Source organism: Hippocampus guttulatus, chromosome 16 (genome assembly GCF_054856545.1).
Source record: "Hippocampus guttulatus isolate MCC_2025c chromosome 16, RoL_Hgut_1.0, whole genome shotgun sequence".
NCBI lineage: Eukaryota > Metazoa > Chordata > Actinopteri > Syngnathiformes > Syngnathidae > Hippocampus > Hippocampus guttulatus.
The window spans coordinates 8,102,244-8,123,959 of NC_141276.1; the positions used below are offsets into that span (position 1 = coordinate 8,102,244).

Below are 21,716 nucleotides of genomic sequence, written 5' to 3' on the forward strand. Positions count from 1 at the left end.
ACAAAAAAAAAAGATTGTGTTCCATTTTTGAGGTTCCACTGTACTCCGAAAAAAAACAAAAACTGTCAGAGCCGTTGTTATGACACGGTCAGACCAAGTGATGGAGCGGCTCTCTCTCCCTGCTCGTTGAACTGGAGGGGGCGGGATGGGAACTAGGGATGGCGCTTCATCAGTAGCAGCGTCTACCTTATCACAGCCGCTCTGTCCTTTTCGGCAGGAAAAACGCCCATCCTAGGAAACGTGGGCTTCCTGTTGTTTTATGGAGAACTTCCTGTTAAAGAAAAAAGGGGGGAAAAAGTTGGGATATGTAACCCCCACTGGGAGAAGGACAGAGCACTGTTGGGCAACATGACATGCAGCAGGTTTCACCTCGTCTTTGCAATCTGCTTTCTTCTATACGGTAAGTGAAGCTTTCTCTACATGCCTTGTTTTATATACAGTAAGCCTTGAAGTGCTCACCTCTGAGTAGCAATTCCCAGGAGCATTCCTGTCCTGATTTTAAATGCCCCTTTTCATTGAATATGCATGTATGTATTTCTAATTTTTTTTTTCATTGGTGTCATGTGAGGTAAGTGTTGTTTATAAGGATGGGTTGGTTGTGAAATCCTGATACAGATGTTTAAAATAACAATTTTGCGTCACAGTCACTGATGTTTTTTGTTCCCCCCCACCTTTTGAAAGCACAGTAAAGCAGATATAGTTCCATTTATTTCCTTATCGGGCTATTTATTTCTTCCTTTCAAACAGCCTCGCATACACCAGTGAGTTGCCTGGTGGATGAAAAGCTGTCTGTGCCGTCAGCCACCACACTCGGTAAGAACATTGTCATTGTTAATCACGAGAATAAGAACATCCCAAAAGCCTATAGCATCGCTCTCCAAAAGAAAAGCAGGGTATTTTCTTATAAATTGTCAAAAGTATTTTGGAACATGTTTTTTGTGTAACCGCACTCACCAATCAGTCATTTGAACAAACAGTCCTTGGCAGAAGAAAATAGACCTAGCACACATACGTAGTACGCAAGATGCATTTTTAAAAAATGTTGCTGACATATTTTCTTTACAGTGTATCAACCGACAGAGAGGATGAACGCCGTCGCAAGTAAGTGTCTTGTTTAATTCAAAATTGCATAACAACACCCACTCCCACACACTTCATAACATGTTGGGTGTTTTGATTGACTGTGTGTGTCTACTCCGGTGGGGAATATTTGGCATCATATTCCTAAACTCAAAAGAGCTGAGCGATCTGGGAGATGATGATCTCCGCCAAGATCTGTGTGCGTGTGTGAGTGTGTGCGTGTGTATGTTCACTCCAGTCCAACACAAACTCACGGTGAGGTCTGATCAGCCCAAGCCTCGGTGAAAGGTTAACCGAAACCATGTCCCACCTAGTGAAACTTCCTGATTTCTTTGTTGTTGTTTTTTTTTCTATCATTGGGCCCCCCCATTGGCGACTGACGCAGTGTTGTGAAACCGGTGCGTGTTTGCAAGTGAGCGAGTGCCCCTTCGCTGTTCCTCATCATATGACCACCACCCTGCCAACTCCCCCAAGTTGTAGCTCCTCCTCTGCAGAAAAGGAGAAAAGACACTTCCTGATGTCATTATTAAATGAAAAAGCGCCTTGGCTAGCAGATGTCAAGAGAGGCCCTCTGACCTGATTCGGTGACATGTAACGTAACATGAAAAGTCTAGGCCTGCTTTGTTATCACAGCCGTCATTTTGACAAAGAGTCCGGGTGGCCAGAAAATACCAAACCAAGAAGCCTTTGTTGCGGTGTAGTGCTCTGGTCAAGGAAGTAGTTAATACAGGAATATATCTTCTACAGGAGTGTAGCACGTGGGTCAAGTAAAAAATAAATATTTTTTAAAGTTGCAGATACAGGAATTTACTTAACTCCTTCACCGCCATAGACGAGTATACATTTACATATTTTTTTTCAATGGGGAAGGGTGGTGGAATTTACTGTTCCATTGTAAATTTCAAGCTTGGAAACAACTTTACTGATGCAGACCCACCAGTATATGGCAGTGATGCATCCTATTTGTGAGGTCACGAGAAGCGAAAGCTGCATTCTGTCGAATCTACCTTCGTTCTGATGACAAAATAATGGAAAAGACAGAATCCCTTTTTTTCCAGATGAAAGGAGAGTGTCTATTATCTCATTTGGTCTTTTCTTTGGAAATAAAATCATTGGACACAACATCCTTTGGGTTTTGGAAAAAGTCCAAATGCTCTGAAATGGCTGGCAATGAATGTGCGGGTACTGGAATTTACTTTTAATAGATGGGTGGTGCATAAGTCTTGGAAGAAAATTTTACATTTTGCTGAGGATCTGGAGCAAGGCAGTGCACACCTCTCGGAAGAACCCGGTGCTGGTTCGCAGGCCATTCAGCAACTTGTGATCGGAGCAGCGCAATGAATACTGTAGTCTACAAACACAGTTCGTCTGGCAATGTAATGAAGAAGAGACTGAAGAAATTGACGGAACGGGTCAAGCAAGGATCTGGATCAACTTTACTTTTGAACTTTAGATTTGCTTTGGCGTCCTCCATGGACCAGAACTTAGCCCATGAGCGAAAGACCTAACTGTTAACGTTGGTCTCACAGCTTTTTGCAGAAGATTGGATTGGAGTGGATTGAGAACAGTCATTAGCCGGTTATCATACTCCAGCAAAAGCCTAGAAGCAGCTCAAACTCGTCTGCTTGACTCGCACATGTTAGTTTGTCTTTTATTTGGCTCCATTGAAGCCAAATATCAATCTGTGCTGCTTGAACAGTCGTTATTCCCATCTAGACTCTGAGAAGCTCAAAATGTTTGCTTATGTTTCCTATTTGGCAGAGCTGCCCCCCCCCCCCCCCCCAAAAAGGCAAATAAATCACATGCTGTGAGGCTGGCCAGGCCTTCCACTGTGAGAAACTGAGACTAAAAAGCAGAACAAGAGTTTGGGAGTAAAGGGTTTTCAGATGTGAGTCCAGCCCAGTTCGCTTTGGGTGTGCGCTCTTCATTTTTATTTGGGGGAGAATGGAGAGGACAAACTCTGTTGCCTCCACCCCCTCCAGAAGGCAGGACTGTCCCGGGGAAGCGCCAGTCGGAGACGGGAAGAGCTGCCGGCGAGGCGCAGGGGCCGTGGGGCTGATCTGACGGGAACATCTGGCGAGGCGGGCAGGGTAGCTCTCCGTCGGACATCTGGTGGTGAGGGTTTTTACTCCGCGTCGCTCTCATCCTGACGCCGCTTCCTGTTATGCCTCGCTGTGCCTCAACGTCTTCGTGCAGGGCCATCCGTGCGGGAGGAGTCAACCTGATTCATTTATTCTGACATGAAGGGAGCGCTTGGGTTGATTGTGGTGTTCGTCTCCTTTCTCTCTGGTGAGTGTGTGTGTGTGTGGGGGTGGGGGGTGCGTGCGCTCACTTCCCTTTTTCCAGATGCAGTTATCTCCCTTGTAGAACACATGAAGCTGAATTCATGGACATGTTGCATGCATGGCGATCAAATTTCTAATCTCAACTGTCTCCCTTCCAGATGCCACCTTTGGAGACACCCCCTCACCAAGCGGTATGTGGAACAATCTTACACATCATTTCATTACACCTGCACAATCTAATAACAGCCCATTCAAATTACAACAAGGGTTAAGAACCGAGTACGAGTGGAGACGCACAATATCAAGCACCAATAAAAGACTCTTAAAAGTGATCCGATATGATGACACCAACACTACTTTCCCAGCTTGGCATATTTCTTTTGATCAAGGTATTGGAGCATTGTTAGCTGTATGACGCTAAATACTGAGGACAGCACTACTGCGATCATGCCAGTAGCTTTAACAACACAGTGGTAGATTAAGCCCCTTACTTTTTAAAAGTTTCAAGCTTTTTATTTTTATTGACAATAATTTTGTTCTGTACTGGGCATTTTTAGGTTATGAAATATATAAAACAATACATTTGTACTCTAATGGGGTTTTTTTTTCGGCCATGACAAAAGTACTTTTAAGTTACAGTAGGCTCTAATAGATGACCCCTTTTTCCCCATTCGTCTGTTGAATGCGACATCAATTACTACTTTCTTACTAGCCAGGGCTTTGACGCCATTTTGTGGCATCATGGAGCATGTGCGAAAGACAACAAAAAACGATTGTAGGCCTGTTTTTCAGCAAACGGCGGAGTATAAGTTCCAAAAAAAAAAAGTGAATAGGTAATACGTGAATAAACTTGTCTATTAAATGGTACCGGTGTACCTAATATAATGTGCACGATTTGATTGTTCATTTCCAACCTCTTCCCTGCAGACTGTGGAACAAGCAATGTCAGTTGTATGAACTTCCACTCTTTCTGCCATGCTCTCTACCCGGGAGCCACGATGGACTGCCTGTTCGAGCTCCTGAGCCACATGTGCCTGTGCAACTTCAACGTGGCCATGGCGGCCATGAACGCCACTGACTGGTGCGCTTGGGGCAACGTCAGCGGGTAAGCAGACATTGACCGCCCGAGTGTTATTCAACCCTTTCCGGGATGGCGGTTACTACAGCGGACGGCTTATCAGGTTCTCAGGTTATCATAGCGGTACTTTGGTGTACGAGTTTAATTGGTTCCCTGATCAAGTTTGCGACTCTTGTGTGTGAATTAAATTTTACCCGTTGAAATTCATTTCAACGCCAAAAGTCAACTTGAAAACGCCGCCATTTTTTTGTGATGTCCTTTTAATAGCTGTATCGTTGTATTGCCTCTCGATAGGTTGTACAGCAACTTGAGCCTCTGCACGGAGAACATCTCCGACTGCCTGGGCATCCCTTGGCCCAACCCTCTAGTGGAGCAGACGTTTGTGGACATCCACCACAGGTTTTTCAAGGACTGCCCCATGGAGGAGCTCAGCGACCCGCCGCCGCCCATCATCTTTGCCTTGGTGATCACGCCCATCCTCCTGATCCCCGTCATGGTTAGTCTGGTGGTCCTCAAGACCAAGAACGGCGACGGGAGCTCCTGATCTCCTCACTGTGAGCGAGGGCCAAAGATTGGGGTTTTATTTTTTTTAGAGACGAGCCGCGATCGTGAGAACGTCACGGGAGATTTCCAAGACCACGGGTGCATTTCAACTCAAAACTACTTGGGACTTTTGCTCCTTGTAGCGTTATTCAAGGAACAAAAAGATTTGTTGTTATTTCCATAAGCAGTTGAGTCCATTTATCACACGAAGGACAATTTGCCAGTTCTTCCTTTATTTTTGTATCCACAACTTTGTTTATTATTTTTTTTCTTCCCGTTCCTCCTCAACTTATTTGGCTATATCTCTCGACATTTACTCTTAACTGCTGCTTTCAATTCACCGAGATGTTTTGTCTTTTTGAGAAATTCTCAACAGAGCTTGCTTCACTCGCCATCCGTTGGTCAACATCAAAACATCAAATGAGTAGCAAATGTTCCAATCTTGATGATCAAGGACTTATTTTGGGGTCGTCGGGGGGAGGGGGGGGGTGTAGATACATTCTAACCCAGAACTTGATTTTAGACAATGTTTGTCTGAAGATTCCCAGTTCTAGGTCTAGTTTCCTGTGGACCATCGAGTCTTGCCGTATTTCTTCTGCATTGGAAGGAATCCAGTAGAAGCATTCCACCTTTGTGTAGGATTCTTTATCTCTGTTTAGCTTCACCCAGATTTGTTTGGTTTATCCTTGATCAAACTTGCGGCGACGCTTTTTCATCTCAGATTGCCGTTGTCACTTCCCTCGTTTTTGGTGTTAAAGACAAAGTGCTTCATAGAGCTCATCATCATCATCATCATCTCACATGATGTAGTGGAAACAGTCAGGGAGGTGCCAAAGCTCCTAAACCTGGCTTCCAAATTTTAGACCATGACCAAGCCCTCACTTGTATCTAAAGCCGCATTTCAGCCAAGCGATCGAATCCAGTTTGACTCGGCTTGGTGGGGGTAAATCCTTATATGGCTTCTGTTTGCGGGGGTAGCGATGTAGCTACTAGCTTCAAAAAGATCAGGTGATGGTGTCTTTTTCGACAGCTCTTTATTACAAAAAAAGGGGGAAAAAGCAGATTTACGAGCAGAGACTATTCTCTGTCCTCCAATCAGTGGACTGTGCCGTGTCCAGCCCCGCCCCTTTTGGTACTCTCTCACAGTTTACCGGTATTTTTATTTTTTGTAGCCCCTATGGCAAGGTTGCCAAAAGTGACACACTAAGGCACGTTTCACAAACAAATCGTAACAAAAGTCAACGGAACGGCCCTACTCGATGGAAATTGAATTTATCTTTTTTTAATGACAAGACCTTAGAGAAGTGGTCGCGCTTAATGGGAACCAAATGACGACAAACACCTATTTTATGACATGTGTACTTATGACAAAAAGCTCCGGAGCTTGCTGGAGAGACCTCCGTTTTGGTGACATCGGGAGTCCAAGTGTTGGGCGTCTCAGGTAGCGCTCCATTAGAATGAGTAAAACGCGCTCGGGTTGGGCAGGATGGGATGGCAGAGGTGATGGAACACAATTGTTGGGAGAAGCCTCCTTTCCTGCCATTGTCTTCTTTTAGAACACAATCCTCATCCTCTTCTGGAGATCTGATTCATATTCGCCTTAATTTTCAGCGACAGGAAGCAAAAGACATGAATAATGTTTCGCCTTGTTTGAGTGACGAGAAAAAAAAGCTCTTTTGAGTGCTTTCAGATCCAGTTTGTATTTATGTGGTATTTCTTTGTATTTTCTGGACTTCCTGTCGCAACTGAGAGGAAACTACAATGGACTGTATTACAATTAAAAAAGCATTTTATACTGTACGTTAAGATCTAAGCTTGCTTTTCTGACCTGATATCTGAAAGATAATCAAACCATTAACCCTTTCATGCACTCTGTAACATGATAACACGATAAGCTGTCCACTGTGGTAACCGCTGTCCCTCAAAGGGTTAAAAAGTAATCAATAAAAAAAAATGCTAAAAATGGAATTGGAAACAAGATAGAAATGGCCTTATAATTATGCTTATTCAAATAAATCGTTTAACAGGTACCATGTTATGATTTAATGATACAAATTTTCCAATGCTAAAATAATGATGGGGGATGACAAAAAAGAAGTAAGGAAATACAGCTTAATAATGAAAGATCAAATCATGCAAAAATAATGGAACAGAAATAACACCGCTAGTTGTGGTAAAATAATGCAAAAAAAAAAGTTATTTATGTGCTCCCTGAATAAAATGAAGATAGAAATAATGCTAAACATTGAATTGGATCTAAAACAAACATTTATAAATGTCATTACAATACTGGTAATAATCATAAATAAAATGCTAAGATGCTGTGATCGAACCCGATGAACTCTACTTAGCAACAAGTAGCTGGCCAGTCATAATCTGTCGCTGAAGTTGTTGATTCTGTCCGCTACCTCACAGAATTATTGTGGAATTGTGTGCTTTTTAAGGCGTGTGATATAAATCGTTGCCTTTAATAAATTACTAAATATTGAAAAAATGCTTAAAGAGCGTTAGTGACTGTTCTATTAAAACACCACTGACACCACTGATCACGCCCTCACTTGGCACAACAGTGTAGGGAGGGCCCAGTTCATATCGTGTGTGTGTGTGTGTGTGTGTGTGTGTGTGTGTGTGTGTTTGTGAGAGAGAGAGAGAGAAAGAAAAAGTATGAAGCAACCTCCTTCCTCTCTGGATGTGTGGGGTCATCCTGGTCTCCACCCCTTCCAAAAGAAAGCACCACCCACTGCGTTGATGATCCCACAGTTCCCACTCGTCTTTTACTGCCTCTGACGTCACTGTGGCGCAAGTGTTAACACGGCATTCATCATCGCTTGCCTCCCATTACAACACTTGGTTTCACTCAACGATTGTGAAGTCCAGGAGTATGTCCATGCTGTCACTTGGTTGGAAGACTAAAAGTGAGCAGACATCGCCCACTAGTGGTAGGAAATGAATTAGGGGAGGGGGGCAAACAAATTGTGACAATGCAATCAAACACAGAGACTACATTGAAATATAAAAAGCATAGTGGAAATTCCCATTTGAGATGACTCACTGGAAGTCATAGTGAGTTCAAATATTTTGAGCATCATTATTCATCATGCACGGTGTTTAACCGGTTAGCACGCCGGCTTCGCAGTGCAGAGGTTCAGGGTTCGATTCCGGCTGCGTGCGGCCTTCCTGTGTGGAGTTTGCACGTTCTCCCCGTGCCTGCGTGGGTTTTCTCCGGGTACTCCGGTTTCCTCCCACCTTACACAAACATGCGTGGCTGGTCAATGGAACACTCTAAATTATCCCTAGGTGTGAGTGTGAGCGCGGATGGTTGTTCGTCTATGTGTGGCAACCAGTTCAGGGTGTACCCCGCCTGCTGCCCGAAGACAGCTGGAATAGAGTCCAGCACTATTTTGTCCATTTACTGTAAGTCAAAATAGTTCTTGCCTCCTTGATCTTCTGCATCAAAGAGAGGCTGACCACAGCTTCCTTAGCCATTGGAAAAAGCAACAAAGTCGTTGTCCATATGTCTGTCCCATCACCATTGTCCCTCCAGTGTGTTTTGGATGAACTGAAGTGGCGATTAGGTTTTGCACAACATGGCAAGAGCACAGCTGCAGCTCCACTTGTGAAGGAGAGTGGGGTCTTGGCTCAGGGGGCCTCTTTGGGGGTGTCCAGAGTGTGTATGATGGAGCAAAAGATCTGGCAGCATGAATGGTGAAAGGGCAAAGCACCAAAGGGCAACCGTCTAAAACAATGCACCTCATAATGATCAAATAATTGTAAAAAGAACAAATAATGCTAAAATGAAACAATACATCTAGTTCAGCATCGAAGTGAAATGGAAAAGGGTAAAAATGGCTAAAAAGAAAGGTGAAAAAATACTGTATATGAAACTTGAACATTAAAATAAATAGAAATTATGCTTAAAATCAAGAAAAAAATGTGTTAAATGCATGCTAACATTTGTCCTGTTTTGTCAAGTGATATATAAATGTAATACATTTTCTTATCATTTTAAAAATGGACGTAGAAATGTTAAAGAATGGTAAAGTAAAAACGTAGACAATATTGTGAAAAATAAAGATAATGCCAAAAAACTAACTTGCAAAACCTGTTCAAAAATGTCTTTCCAAAATGTAAATATAAGAGAAATACTAAGATACGGTTAAAATATCTCTTAGAGTAAAAGCATGGGGATTATTTTTAGCCACTGTTTTTAACTTCTAATATTATCCTAAAATACACGACATGAAAAATAATGGTGCAAAATAATAATTATCTACACATTGATAAATATAAACATCTCATTCTACGAACTCATTTCCTCTGTAAAACCGTGAAATATAAAGAGCTATCAAATTTATTTGAATATCTATTTTTTTTGCAGTTTTGCTGCATTAGTATAAACACTGCGACCACTAGATGGCAGTCTTTGAAAGCTTTTCAGTTCCGAGTAGCCCCAATAGCTGCGTATGCTACTTTCATTCCCAAGTCGATTTACTCTTCCAATTTAATATTTGAGTCCAATATAAGTACAGTGACATTAAACAATCCCACATTCACGTGGGCTGTACTTAAAAAAACGATAATAGGCGGTTATCAGTAAGATTATAGCAGGTGGCATCTTCCCCACAATAGTTTCCTCTTATTTGCCTGGTGGCGGGTTCCACTGGAGGCTTGAGGTGCTTATTTACTCGGATGAGCTGACAATTATATCAGGAAAAGACGTGCTAGCGTGTTAAAATCCCGCATGCTTCCACCTCTAATACCACACATGAGGGGTGGATTTTCACACATATGGAACGTATAAGCAAAACGAAGCGGCCGCTTAAGACACTCTGCGGTTGAAATATCACCAACGCTGAGCTTAATGCTGAGAATAAGAAGTAAATAAATGAGCGTCTAAATCTCTTAACTGTTATCTTATACGCTATGTAGGCGACCAATATAAAGACAGTGTGCACATATTTGATGTAACTTCCCATCTGTGTGAGAGTAAGTGCATGTGTCAGCTGCCCCCACGCACATACACACACACACACACACACACACACACACACACACACACACACACACACACACACACACACACACACACACACACACACACACACACACGCTCACACTTTCAAGTACATATGAAGGGTTTCTTGTGGTGAGAAAGAACGGAAATATAAGAAAAGCTGGTTGTCTTGAGGTCGATCGTCTCTGGATAACTTGTTACGTCATCCACTCAATTTATCATCTTCAACAATATATATACAGTATATATATATATATATATATATATATATATATATATATATATATATATATATATAAAAAATTAAATAAAATTCCTCGTCCTCTACCAGAGGCCAGGAAGCTTGAGGGTTCTGCGCAGTATCCTTGCTGTTCCCAGCACTGCACATTTCTGGACTGAGATGTCCAATGTTGTTCCCGGGATCTGTTGCAACCACTCATCTAGTTTGGGGGTCACTGCCCCGAGTGCTCCGACCACCACAGGCACGACTGTCACCTTTACCTTCCAGGCTCTCTCCATCTCCTCTCTGAGCCCTTGGTATTTCTCGAGTTTCTCGTGTTCCTTCTTTCTGATGTTCCCATCACTTGGGACCGCTGCATCCACTACAACGGCTTTCCTCTGCCCTTTATCTATGATCACGATATCTGGTTGGTTCGCCTTACCATCTTGTCAGTCTGGATCTGGAAGTCCCACAGGATCTTCGCCCTGTCATTCTCCACCACCTTCGGAGGTGTTTCCCATTTCGACCTTGGGGTTTTCAGTCCATACTCCGCACAGATGTTTCGGTAGACTATGCCAGCCACCTGGTTATGGCGTTCCATGTAGGCTTTCCCTGCCAGCATCTTACACCCTGCAGTTATGTGTTGGATCGTCTCAGGTGCCTCTTTGCACAACCTACACCTTGGGTCTTGTCTGGTGTGGTATATCTGGGCCTCAATGGCTCTGGTGCTCAGGGCCTGCTCCTGAGCAGCCATGATGAGTGCCTCTGTGCTGTCCTTCAGGCCAGCCCTCTCTAGCCACTGATAGGACTTCTTGAGATCGGCCACTTCAGTTATGGTCCGGTGGTACATCCCGTGTAGGGGCTTGTCCTCCCATGATGGTCCCTCTTCCAGCGCCTCATCTTCTGTTTCCCATTGTCTGAGACATTCTCTGAGTACGTCATCCGTTGGAGCCTTCTCCTTGATGTATTCATGGAGCTTGGATGTTTCATCCTGGACAGTGGCTCTCACACTCACTAGTCCCCGGCCTCCTTCCTTTCGGCTTGCGTACATTCTCAGGGTGCTGGATTTGGGATGGAACCCTCCGTGCATGGTTAGGAGCTTTCGGGTCTTAACGCCCGTGGTCTGAATCTCTTCCTTTGGCCACCTTATTATTCTTGCCGGGTATCTGATCACTGGCAGGGCATAGCTGTTTATTGCCCGGGTCTTATCCTTGCCATTGAGCTGGCTTCTTAGGACTTGCCTCACTCGCTGGAGGTATTTGGCCGTAGCCGCTTTCCTTGTTGCCAGTTCGAGGTTGCCATTGGCTTGTGGTATACCGAGGTACTTGTAGCTGTCCTCAATGTCTGCTATTGTTCCTTCAGGGAGTGAGACCCCTTCAGTGCGGACTACCTTTCGTCTCTTAGTCACATCCGACTACATTTCTCAAGCCCGAATGACATCCCGATGTCGCTGCTGTAGATCCTGGTTGTGTGGATCAGGGAGTCTATGTCCCTTTCACTCTTAGCATACAGCTTTATGTCATCCATGTAGAGGAGGTGACTGATCATAGCTCCATTTCTAAGGCGGTATCCATAGCCTGTCTTGGTGATTACTTGGCTTAGGGGGTTCAGTCCTATGCAGAACAGCAGTGGGGAGAGTGCATCACCTTGGTATATGCCACATTTGATGGACACTTGGGTAAGTGGCTTGCCATTGGCTTCAAGTGTGGTTTTCCACATCCTCATCGAGTTCGCAACGAAGGCTCTTAGGGTCCTGTTCACCTTATACAACTCCAAGCATTCAGTGATCCATGTATGTGGCATCGAGTCATAGGCTTTCTTGTAATCAATCCAGGCTGTGCACAGGTTGGTATGTCGGGACCTGCAGTCTTGTGCGACTGTTCTGTCAACCAGGAGCTGATGGTTGGCTCCTCTGGTATCTCTACCAATGCCCTTCTGTGCTTCGCTCATGTATTGATCCATGTGTCCACTTATCTTAGCCGCAATGATGCCTGACATGAGCTTCCATGTTGTGGAGAGACAGGTTATTGGCCGATAGTTGGATGGGACTGCACCCTTTGAGGGATCCTTCATGATCAGGATCGTTCGCCCTTCGGTTAGCCATCCTGGGTGAGTCCCATCCCTCAGCAGCTGGTTCATTTGTGCTGCTAGGCGCTCATGGAGTGCTGTGAGTTTCTTTAGCCAGTAGGTGTGGACCATGTCCGGGCCTGGTGCTGTCCAGTTCTTCATATCTGAGACTCTTTCCTGTATGTCTGCCACTGTTATGGTAACTGGGTTCTGTTCAGGGAGGTTGCTGTGCTCCTCTCTCAGGGTCACCAGCCATTGTGCACTGCTGTTATGTGCAACCTCCTTCTCCCATATGCCTTTCCAGTACCTTTCAGTTTCCAGTCTTGGTGGGTCAGCTCTGTTGTTAGGACCCTGCCACTGAACGTACACTTTCGCAGGTTGTGTTGCGAACAGCCTGTTTATTCGTCTGGCTTCATTCTCTTTCGTGTACCGCTTTAGGCTGCTGGACAAGGCTTGGAGCCTTTGTTTGGCAGTTTCGAGTGCTTCAGGTATGGTCATCTGGATGTACCTCTCGGGTATCGGCCTTTTCATCACACCTCTCTGGGCCTCAGTCAATTGACTCACATCTTTCTGAGCTGCCTTGATCTTAGCCTCCAACCGTCTTTTCCATGGTGGGTAACGTATCTCATGGCTTCCATGGTTGCTCTTATAGCCAAGCATCTCAAGGATCACTGATGCTGAAGCGTATATCAGCTCATTGGTTTCCGTGATCGTTACGGTAGGGATCGCCCTCAGTGCTGCATTCACACTTTCCATGAGACTTTCAGGTGGTACTTCACATAGCCGTTGTAATCGGTTTCTAGGTTGCCCAGCTTTCATTCTCGCCATGATCTTAGCTTCCAGGTCAGTTACTGCCTCGCTCAGCATTTCATTCATTGGGGCTGGCCTCCCAATCTCATCATCTGCATTCATTGGGGCTTGCCTCCCAATCTCTGGTATGACCTCCTCCTCTGATCTGGCAGCCTGGGGCCCTTCACCATGGAACCTGCGTTGTACCTCATCAATCTCAAGTTGTGATATATATATATATATATATACTGTATATATATAATATTTTTTTAAGGAAATCAATGAAGACCAAAGCGTTTTGGAGTATACATTTTCTGCCAACTAGAACGAAACAGTCCGTAGTAGCTTCTTTTCGAGCAAACAAGACCATTTTGCAAGTGCGTTAAGTGCAAAAGGGGCTTATGTCATCGTGTCCTTCCATGGCAGTGTGATGCACCGAACGAGAACGTATAATCAATAAAAAGATGACTGTGCCGGTCGCGTAAATCATACATCACGTCGATGCGAGGTTAGCTGCTAGTACATAACGCAGTCTTGACAAATTTGCCAGAAGTGGATTTTCACAATTGAAGCGTTGGTAAGTGGACCAAACCTCTAAAAAAAACACCAAATAAATTCTACATATTAGGCATAGGATTTGTGTGTGGTTTAGTGGTGAAATGACATTAGGGTTTATTTTAGTTTTGATGAGGGTTAGAGAATGTTGTGTGCTGCATCAATAATTGTATTTATTTTTTTCCTGTTTTTAATAAATGCATTTTTTTGTCTTTGTACAAAAGAAAAAGAAAAAGAAAAATCATCTATTCATTTCTCACTGATTAAGGGTTCAGTGAATGTGCACATGAACTGGATGGGTTCGGTACCGCTAACAAGGTTAAGAACCACTGAGCTATAGTTTGCGTTTTTAGCTGGAAAAAAAAAACGACCATGTATAGTAAGGCCTTTTTAGACGCCAAAACTGATGGATTAGCAGTTTTGAAATTCGTCAAATCAATTTATCATAGTTTATTCAATTATTGTTTGAGTGGGTGTTAACAGGGTAACAAAATTATTGCAAAATCTCAACAATATTTAATACACGTGACAATTTGACATTTTGGTACAGATTTTTAGCAAGTATCATGGAAGTTGACACACATGATTTGCTTTCACAGGCCACATAAAATGAAGTGGCGGGCCGGCTCTGGCCCCCGGGCCTTGAGTTTGACAACAGTGATGCATAGTAAGGCGTTTTTACCCGAATAAAGCGATCATGTATAGTAAGGCATTTTTAGCCCGAAAAAACCCCGACCATGTTTAGTAAGGTGATTTTAGCCCGTTTTTAGCCGAAAAAAAAAAAACGATCATGTAAAGGAAGGGATTTTTAACTCGAAAACCCCCCGACCATGTCTAGTAAGGCATTTTAGCCGGTTTTTAGCCCCAAAAAAATGACCATGTATCGTAAGGCATTTTTAGCCGAAAAAATCCGACTATATATCTGGTAACGCGTTTTAAGCCCGTTTTTAGCCGAAAAAAAACAACAGTGTATATAGTAAGGCGTTTTGTTCCAAAAAAAACGACCATGTATATATCGTAAGCCGTTTTTCGACGAAAAAAAACAACCATGTATAGTAATAGGTTTTTAGTGCCCCCCAACAACCCGACCATGTTTAGCGAGGCGTTTTTAGCTTGTTTTTAGCCGAAAAAACCCGACCATGTATATATAGTAAGCCGTTTTTCGACGAAAGAAAAACGACCATGTATAGTAATAGGTTTTTAGTGCCCCCCAAAAACCCGACCATGTTTAGCGAGGCGTTTTTAGCCTGTTTTAAGCCGAAAAAAAAACGACCATGTATATGTAGTAAGCCGTTTTTCGACGAAAAAAAACGACCATGTATAGTAGTGCGTTTTTAGTCGAAAAAAAAGACCATGTACAGAAAGGCGTTTTTAGCCGAAAAAAAAGACCATGTATAGTCAGGTGTTTTTAGCTGAAAAAACCTCCGACCATATATATATATAGTAAGGCATTTTTAGCCGAAAAAAAACGACCATGTATAGTAAGGCGTTTTTTGACGAAAAAAACGACCATGTATAGTAAGGCGTTTTTTTGACGAAAAAAACGACCATGTATAGTAAGACGTTTTTTGACGAAAAAAACGACCATGTATAGTAAGGCGTTTTTTGACGAAAAAACCCCCGACCATGTCAAGTAAGGCTTTTTTTGACGAAAAAAACGACCATGTATAGTATGGCGTTTTTCACCGAAAAAAACACCATGTATAGCAAGGCTTTTTTTGACGAAAGAAATGACCATGTATAGTAAGGCCTTTTTAACTCAAAAAAACCACCATGTATAGTAAGGTGTTTTAAGGCGAAAAAAACCAACCATGTAAGTAAGGCGTTTTTAGCTGAAAAAAACAACCATGTATAGTAAGGCGTTTTTAGCCGAAAAAAAACGACCATGTATAGTAAGGCGTTTTTAACTCGAAAAAATGACCATGTATAGTAAGCCGTTTTTAGCCCAAAAAAACGACCATGTATAGTAAGGCGTTTTTAGCCGAAAAAAACGACATAGTATAGTAAGGCGTTTTTAGCCCGAAAAAAACGACATAGTATAGTAAGACGTTTTTAGCCCGAAAAAAATAGTATAGTAAGGCGTTTTTCGCCCGAAAAAAACGACATAGTATAGTAAGGCGTTTTTAGCCGAAAAAAAACGACATAGTATAGTAAGGCGTTTTTAGCTGAAAAAAACGACATAGTATAGTAAGGCGTTCTTAGCCGAAAAAAACGACATAGTGTAGTAAGGCGTTTTTAGCCTAAAAAACGACATAGTATAGTAAGGCGTTTTTAGCCCGAAAAAAACGACATAGTATAGTAAGGCGTTTTTAGCCCGAAAAAAAACGACATAGTATAGTAAGGCGTTTTTAGCCCAAAAAGAAAATAGTATAGTAAGGCGTTTTTCGCCCGAAAAAAATGACATAGTATAGTAAGGCGTTTTTAGCCGAAAAAAACGACATAGTATAGTAAGGCGTTCTTAGCCGAAAAAAACGACATAGTGTAGTAAGGCCTTTTTAGCCCGAAAAAAACGACATAGTACAGTAAGGCGTTTTTAAGCCGAAAAAACCAACATTGTATAGTAAGGATTTTTTAGGCCGAAAAAAACGACATAGTATAGTAAGGCGTTTTCAAGCCGAAAAAAAACAACATTGTATAGTAAGGCGTTTTTAGGCCGAAAAAAACGACATAGTATAGTAAGGCGTTTTTAGCCCGAAAAAAAACGGTCAGTTGAACCGGGGTTGCCTGGACCGAACACCTGCATGTGTACCCCTACACTGCCAGTGACTGTGACTTGACCTGAACGATAGGTGTATTTGGCATGCACTATGGAGGGTAACCAGTTAAAAAGAAAATGTGTTTGGTGTTGTATTTTCACACATCACCAAGCGGGGTTCAAACCGGGGTTGTCTGGACCAAACACCTGCATGTTTACCCCTACACTGCCAGTGACTGTGACTTGACCTGAATGATAGGTGTATTTGGCATGCACTATGGAGGGTTGCCAGTTAAAAAGAAAAAGTGTTTGGTGTTGTATTTTCACACATCACCAAGCAGGATTCGAACCGGGGTTGTCGGGACCGAACACCTGCATGTGTACCCCTACACCACCAGTGACTGTGACTTGCCCTGCACTATTGGCGTATTTGGCATTCACTAGGGAGAGTTTACAGAAAAAAAAAAAAGCAAAGTGTTTGGTGTATTTTATTTTCACATGTGACTGAGCGGGGTTTGAACCCAGGGAGCCTGGACCGAAAGCCGGCACGTGTGCCTCTACACTATGACATATTGTTGTTTTTTTTTGAGCTAAAAACACCTTACTATATATACTATGTCGTTGTTTTGGGCTAAAAACGCCTTACTATACTATGTCATTTTTTTCAGGCTAAAAACGCCTTACTATACTATGTCGTTTTTTTCTGCTAAAAACGCCTTACTCTACTATGGCGTTTTTTTCGGGCTAAAAACGCCTAAAAACGCCTTTTTTCGGCGTTTTTAGCCCGAAAAAAAAAACCGACATAGCATAGTAAGGCGTTTTTAGCCCGAAAAAAAAAACAGTATAGTAAGGCGTTTTTAGCCGAAAAAAACGACATAGTATAGTAAGGCGTTTTTAGCCGAAAAAAATACATAGTATAGTAAGGCGTTTTTAGCCCGAAAAAAACGACATAGTATAGTAAGGCGTTTTTAGCCTGAAAAAAACAACATAGTATAGTAAGGCGTTTTTAGCCGAAAAAAACCGACAGTGTAGTAAGGCGTTTTTAGCCCGAAAAAAACGACATAGTATAGTAAGGCGTTTTTAGCCCAAAAAAACAACATAGTATAGTAAAGCGTTTTTACCCCGAAAAAAACGACAGTATAGTAAGGCGTTTTTAGCCGAAAAAAACGACATAGTATAGTATGGCGTTTTTAGCCCGAAAAAAACGACATAGTATAGTAAGGTGTTTTTAGCCGAAAAAAACGACATAGTATAGTAAGGCGTTTTTAGCCCGAAAAAAACAACATAGTATAGTAAGGCGTTTTTAGCCGAAAAAAAACGACAGTGTAGTAAGGCGTTTTTAGCCCGAAAAAAACGACATAGTATAGTAAGGCGTTTTTAGCCCAAAAAAACGACAGTATAGTAAGGCGTTTTTAGACGAAAAAACGACATAGTATAGTAAGGCGTTTTTAGCCCGAAAAAAACGACATAGTATATTAAGGCGTTTTTAGCCGAAAAAAACAACATAGTATAGTAAGGCGTTTTTAGACGAAAAAATGACATAGTATATATAGTAAGGCGTTTTTAGACGAAAAAAACGACCATGTATATAGTAAGGCCTTTTTAGCCTGAAACCCCCCCGAAAAAAACGACATAGTATAGTAAGGCGTTTTTAGCCCAAAAAAAAGACATAGTATAGTAAGGCGTTTTTAGGCCGAAAAAAACGACATAGTATATATAGTAAGGCGTTTTTAGGCCGAAAAAAAACGACATAGTATAGTAAGGCGTTTTTAAGCCAAAAAAAACGATAGTATAGTAAGGCGTTTTTAGGCCGAAAAAAACGACAGTATAGTAAGACGTTTTTAGCCCGAAAAAAACGACATAGTATAGTAAGGCGTTTTTAGCCCGAAAAAAACGACATAGTATAGTAAGGCGTTTTTAAGCCAAAAAAAACGATAGTATAGTAAGGCGTTTTTAGGCCGAAAAAAACGACAGTATAGTAAGGCGTTTTTAGCCCGAAAAAAACGACATAGTATAGTAAGGCGTTTTTAGCCCGAAAAAAACGACATAGTATTGTAAGGCGTTTTTAGCTAAAAAAAACATTGTATAGTAAGGCGTTTTTAGCCAAAAAAAAAACATGTATAGTAAGGCTTTTTTAGTCGAAAAAAAAGGACCATGTAAAGTAAGGCGTTTTTCGCCGAAAAAAACGACCATGTATAGTTAGGCGTTTTTAGCCGAAAAAAACGATCATTTATAGCAAGGCGTTTTTAGCTGAAAAAACCTCCGACCATGTATAGTAAGGCGTTTTTAGCCGAAAAAAAACGACCATGTATAGTAAGGCGTTTTGAGCCGAAAAAAACGACCATGTATAGTAAGGCGTTTTTAGCCGAAAAAAACCGACCATGTATTGTAAGGCCTTTTTAGCCGAAAAAAAAACGACTACGAAAACGCCTTACTATGCATGGTCATTTTTTTCCGGCTAAAAACGCCTGACTATACATGGTCGTTTTTTTCGACTAAAAACGCCTTACTATATACATGGCTGTTTTTTTCGGCTAAAAACACCTTACTATACATGGTCATTTTTTTCGGTTAAAAACGCCCTTCTATACATGGCCGTTTTTTTCGACTAAAAACGCCTTACTTTACTTGGTCGTTTTTTTCGGCTAAAAACGCCTTACTATACATGGTCGTTTTTTTTCGGTTAAAAACGCCTTACTGTACATGGTCGTTTTTTTCAGCTAAAAACGCCTTACTATACATGTTTTTTTTTTTCGGCTCAAAACGCCTGACGATACATGGTCGGTCTTTCCGGCTAAAAATTGGTGTTTTTTCCTGCTAAAAACGCCTTACTTTACATGGTAGTTTTTTTCGGCTAAAAACGCCTTACTATACATGGTCTTTTTTTGGGCTAAAAACGCCTTACGATACATGGTCGTTTTTTTCGGCTAAAAACGCCTTACTATACATGGTCGGTTTTTTGGGCTAAAAACAGTCGTTTTTTCGGCTAAAAACGCCTTACTTTTCATTGTCGTTTTTTCTTTCAGCTAAAAAAGACCTGACTATACATGGTCGTTTTTTTTCGACTAAAAACGCCTTACTTTACTTGCTCGTTTTTTTCGGCTAAAAACGCCTTACTATACATGGTCGTTTTTTTCGGTTAAAAACGCCTTACTGTACATGGTCGTTTTTTTCGGCTAAAAACGCCTTACTATACATGTTTTTTTTTTTTCGGCTCAAAACGCCTGACGATACATGGTCGGTCTTTTCGGCTAAAAATTGGTGTTTTTTCCTGCTAAAAACGCCTTACCATGCATGGTCGTTTTTTTCGGCTAAAAACGCCTTACTTTACATGGTAGTTTTTTTCGGCTAAAAACGCCTTACTATACATGGTCGTTTTTTTGGGCTAAAATGCCTTACGATACATGGTCGTTTTTTTCGGCTAAAAACGCCTTACTATACATGGTCGGTTTTTTGGGCTAAAAACAGTCGTTTTTCCGGCTAAAAACGTCTTACTATGCAGGGTTTTTTTTTGGGCTAAACAAGTCTCATTATAAATGGTCGTTTTTTTCGGCTAAAAACGCCTGACTTTTCATTGTCGTTTTTTCTTTCAGCTAAAAACGCCTTACTATACATGGTCGGTTTTTTTGGCTAAAAGCCCCTTTCTATGCATGGTTGTTTCTTTCGACTAAAAAAAAAAAAAAAGACCATGTATAGTAAGGCGTTTTTAGCTGAAATAAATGACCATGTATAGTAAGGCGTTTTTAGTCGAAAAAAACCGACCATGTATAGTGAGGGGTTTCGTCGAAAAAAACGACCATGTATAGTAAGGCGTTTTTAGCCGGAAAAAACGACCATTTTTAGCCGAAAATACCGACCATGTATAATAAGGCGTTTTTAGCTGAAAAAAAAACGACCATGCATAGTAAGGCGTTTTTAGCCCCAAAAAACGACCATGTGTAATAAGGCGTTTTTACCCGAAAAAAACTACCATGTATAGTAAGGCGTTTTTAGACGAAAAAAACGACCATGCATAGTAAGCCGTTTTTAGCCCAAAAAAAACCAATCGTTTTTTTAGCCGAAGAAAACGACCATGTATAGTAAGGCGTTTTTAGCCCCAAAAAACGACCATGTATAGTAAGGCATTTTTATTTGAAAAAAACGACCATATATAGTCATGAGTTTTTAGCCCAAAAAAAACACCATGTATAGTCAGGCATTTTAAGTCGAAAAAAACGACCATGTATCGCAAGGCGTTTTTAGTCGAAAAAAACAACAACCTTATTTAGCCGAAAAAAAATGACCATGTATAGTAAGACGTTTTTAGCTGAAAAAAACGACCGTTTTTAGCTGAAAAAAAAACCTAGCATGTATATAGTAAGGCGTTTTTAGCCGAAAAAACCCCGACCATGATTAGTAAGGCTTTTTTAGCCCGAAAAAAACGACCATGTATAGTAAGCAGTTTTTAGTCGAAAAAAACGACCATGTATCGTAAGGCGTTTTTAGTCGATAAAAAAAACGACCTTATCTAGCCGAAAAAAGCGACCATGTATAATAAGGCTTTTTTAGCCCGAAAAAAACGACCATGTCTTGTATGGTTTTTTTTTTGCCGAAAAACATGACCATATATAGTCTGCTGCTTTGTGCTCGTCAGTGTGTTTTGTATTAATGTTTCCCTGTTTGCAAAGTCCCCCCCCATCCCCCACCCCCTAGGGCCTAGAGAGGCCCAGTATGGGGTTGTTTCCCCCACCCCCTCCTCCTCCTCTCTTATGGTTTTCTTTTCATCGCAAAAATGGGTGGTACAATGACAACTGAAGCTTCTCTGATTCTGGATCAAAACGATTCTCCCAAACTTGGGGAAAAACTAGCCCAATCTCCTCATATTTCTTTGCCATTTGGTTAGGAAAACAACCCAGCATTTTTTATTTTTTTTCTGCGCATTGCTTAACTCGCTGTCGCCGAATATTCATCAGCGCATCCTGGTTTGCATGTTTTGTGCGGGTATGAGGGACATGTCGGCTGTTGCATTGCGTGTGTGAGCTGGAAGAACAAGCTCACTTCAAAGTGTTCTTGCCGGTAATGCCGCAAAAACACACATGTTCGCCGCCATCAAAAAGGCCATTTTGCATACATGAATTTTAATCTTTTTTTTTTTTTCCGCAAACAGTCAATCAACAGACAAACCGCTTAAACGAAAAAAAGAAAAAGATATTTTGCTCATGCGGGTAGAGTGTCAAGGTAAATACGCACACCAGCTTTTATTCGGCAATCTGCCCTCGTCTTGCTGGTGAGTCGTTCTTTCATTTCCGTTTCTAAAGATGTCGTCGTTGAAACGCGGCGCTATTGAACAAGGCGTCAGCTTTTGAAAAAGGGAGGCGGGATTGCCACCTGGATGTGCAAACGCATTCAAC

General features: G+C 41.8%; 1 protein-coding gene across 3 annotated transcripts; it reads left to right on the forward strand.

Moving 5' to 3' along the window:
* The first annotated feature begins 308 nt into the window (after positions 1-308).
* Positions 309-6,786, forward strand: ramp2 (receptor (G protein-coupled) activity modifying protein 2). 3 transcript variants are annotated; one of them, XM_086132449.1, is made up of 6 exons: positions 309-400; positions 748-813; positions 1,066-1,101; positions 3,524-3,556; positions 4,293-4,470; positions 4,738-6,786. In XM_086132449.1, exons 1-6 carry the CDS (start codon positions 349-351, stop codon positions 4,985-4,987), a joined length of 615 nt encoding a protein of 204 aa, XP_085988575.1. In that variant the 5' UTR covers positions 309-348; the 3' UTR covers positions 4,988-6,786. The 3 variants fall into 3 exon arrangements, with proteins under 3 accessions (XP_085988575.1, XP_085988577.1, XP_085988576.1); XM_086132451.1 differs by lacking the exons at positions 309-400; positions 748-813; positions 1,066-1,101 and adding exons at positions 1,129-3,195; positions 3,277-3,369; XM_086132450.1 differs by lacking the exons at positions 309-400; positions 748-813; positions 1,066-1,101 and adding exons at positions 1,129-3,170; positions 3,277-3,369.
* The last annotated feature ends 14,930 nt before the right edge of the window (positions 6,787-21,716 follow it).